The 2,105-nt window shown below is 40.2% G+C and overlaps 1 protein-coding gene across 1 annotated transcript in view; it reads right to left on the minus strand.

The window, feature by feature from the left end:
• The window catches only part of stx10 (syntaxin 10), a 10,958-nt gene extending 9,686 nt beyond the window's left edge, over positions 1-1,272 (minus strand). The window contains exons 1-2 of the mRNA XM_023410295.2: positions 1,178-1,272; positions 595-670 (exon numbers count right to left, since the gene is read on the minus strand). Coding sequence (XP_023266063.1) covers positions 595-670; positions 1,178-1,212 — 111 coding nt within the window. The 5' untranslated portion in view covers positions 1,213-1,272. The remainder of the gene's footprint in view (positions 1-594; positions 671-1,177) is intronic.
• Positions 1,273-2,105: the final 833 nt, after the last annotated feature.

Raw genomic sequence — 2,105 nt, forward strand, 5'->3', positions numbered from 1 at the left:
CCCCACCCAACCCAACCCACAGAGCCCTGATCTCATCCTCATGGAGTCAGTCTGGGATTATATGAGGAGACAGAAGACACTGAGACAACCCTTCCGAGTATCAAGCAGGTAAACCCCAACTTCTCTGTTTTTTGTTTTAGTAATTTGGATTGGTTATGTTTCTCTGTTCAACATTTTATGTATTTTCTATTGTAAATTGTTTCCGTATTATCTATTTCGCCCTATCAGATTTATTATTTCTGTTCGCAGCTGAGTCTCATAGAAGGCTTTAAATGGATCAAGAAGTAATACAATAGAAAAATAATTTAAAAAACAAACCTACCTGGCAAATACCCTGAAAATCTGTGAGGAAGTGTATCGAGGAGAAGTGGTGCTGTTTTAACGTCAATCAGTGGTTACAGCGAATGTTGATTTGATGAGGTTTTTTCTGTTTCAGCAATTTGTCTTAAGAATTATTTTAGTTTTAGAGCCTAAAACCTTTGCAAAGTGCTGCGTGTGTCAGTCAGTCACAATATCCACCTACATATGACCCTCAGGGGCTCGTGGCTTCAGGACAGTGATTTCTGCAGTGATGTGTTTGAAGTGTCTGCTCACCTGTGTCCCATCCTGCAGCAGTTCCTCCCACCTATCAAACAGGCCCCGAGCACGAGAGAGGGCCTTCTGCACCTCCCTGGAGACACACACACACACACACACACGTGAAAAACATTAACAGCACTGTAACTGTTTGACTACTTGACTTCACCCTTCAGACTCCTGGTCGCTGTTTTTCAGGCTGGACTCTGCAGCTACGCCCCTCGTTTCACCAAAACAAACACCAGGAGCTGCGTCTCGCATCCTCCCCTGACTTCGCAGCGTCCTGCCAACTGCCAAACAGCAGAGCCCCACATCTGCCCAGGTGTTTTCACCGACAGCCACATGACACAAAAGCAAATCTCAGACATAACGCAGACTCTCGTCAGTTTTGGGCAGACATCAACACACTGACTACCTATGCGCAGCTGGTGTTAGCATTAAGGATAGTTAGCTACAGCTAGCCGTTGAGCTAACTTCACTAGTGTAACTTTGTCTTTACGGGAAACACCAACTCGCTAACAAGTTGAGCTTTGAACGTGTAACTGCTTGAATTAACTTGAGTTAACACTGAGTTTTAGGTCTTAATTTGTTCATTTCTCACCCTTTCACAACGAAAAACGGGTCTTCTATCGACATGATGCGTCCTTCCGCTTCGCTCCCAGCGCATGCGCACTTCTCGAACGGTCCTCTGACGCGTTGCAGTCGGCTGGTGGAGAGTGACTGAGTACTGTACTGTACTGTGCTTGAGGACAATTTGAAGTACTTATACTTGATTTGAGTACTTACATTTTATGCTACTTCATACTTTTCACTCTACATTTCAGAGGAAAAAATGAGCCTTTACTTATTTTTAAAATTCATTGTATTGGTATGTCACCAATCAGTGATTTGACTGTATAAACAATGATTACTCTTAATGTTAATGATTTAATAGGTTGTTGTCATGAATTCTATCCTATGATCCAATGCTGATGGAAATGGCCTTAAATTAAAGCTAAGCATACTGTCAAAAATAAGTTACTATAGTAGTCAGGTCAGTAGTCTACAAGTACTATTTCAAAGTAAAATATTGCATTATGTTATTGGATTATTGTTGTTATTGTTTATTTGTTGATTATGTTTTGTATTATTAATCAGAATCTGCAAAGTAACTAGTAACTGTAGTGATCAAATAAATGTAGGAGTAAAAAGTACTAGATTTGCCCCTGAACTGAGCAACAGAAATAAATAACACCATCCACTGACCTATATTTCAACTTCAGATTCATTATTCAACATAACAGCATATCATTTCTCTCCTATTTCAGCTTGTTAAAGTTGGTCTATGCACCACCTCCATCTATCAAAACCACTACAATAATTGTGTTTTGTTACAGAGAAGAAGATGGAGGTTTTAATCTACTGAAAAAAAAGAAAAAAAGTTGGGTAGAAGTCTGGAGAAATGCTGTGTTGGAACAGAAGAGGAGTCACTGGTACACATCTGTATAAGATTAGTTTCCATGGTTACATCTATGCAATCACTGCCTGAG

Source organism: Seriola lalandi, unplaced genomic scaffold, assembly GCF_002814215.2.
Source record: "Seriola lalandi dorsalis isolate HSWRI2012SDOR001 ecotype SW California unplaced genomic scaffold, Sedor1 jcf7180002054421, whole genome shotgun sequence".
NCBI lineage: Eukaryota > Metazoa > Chordata > Actinopteri > Carangiformes > Carangidae > Seriola > Seriola lalandi.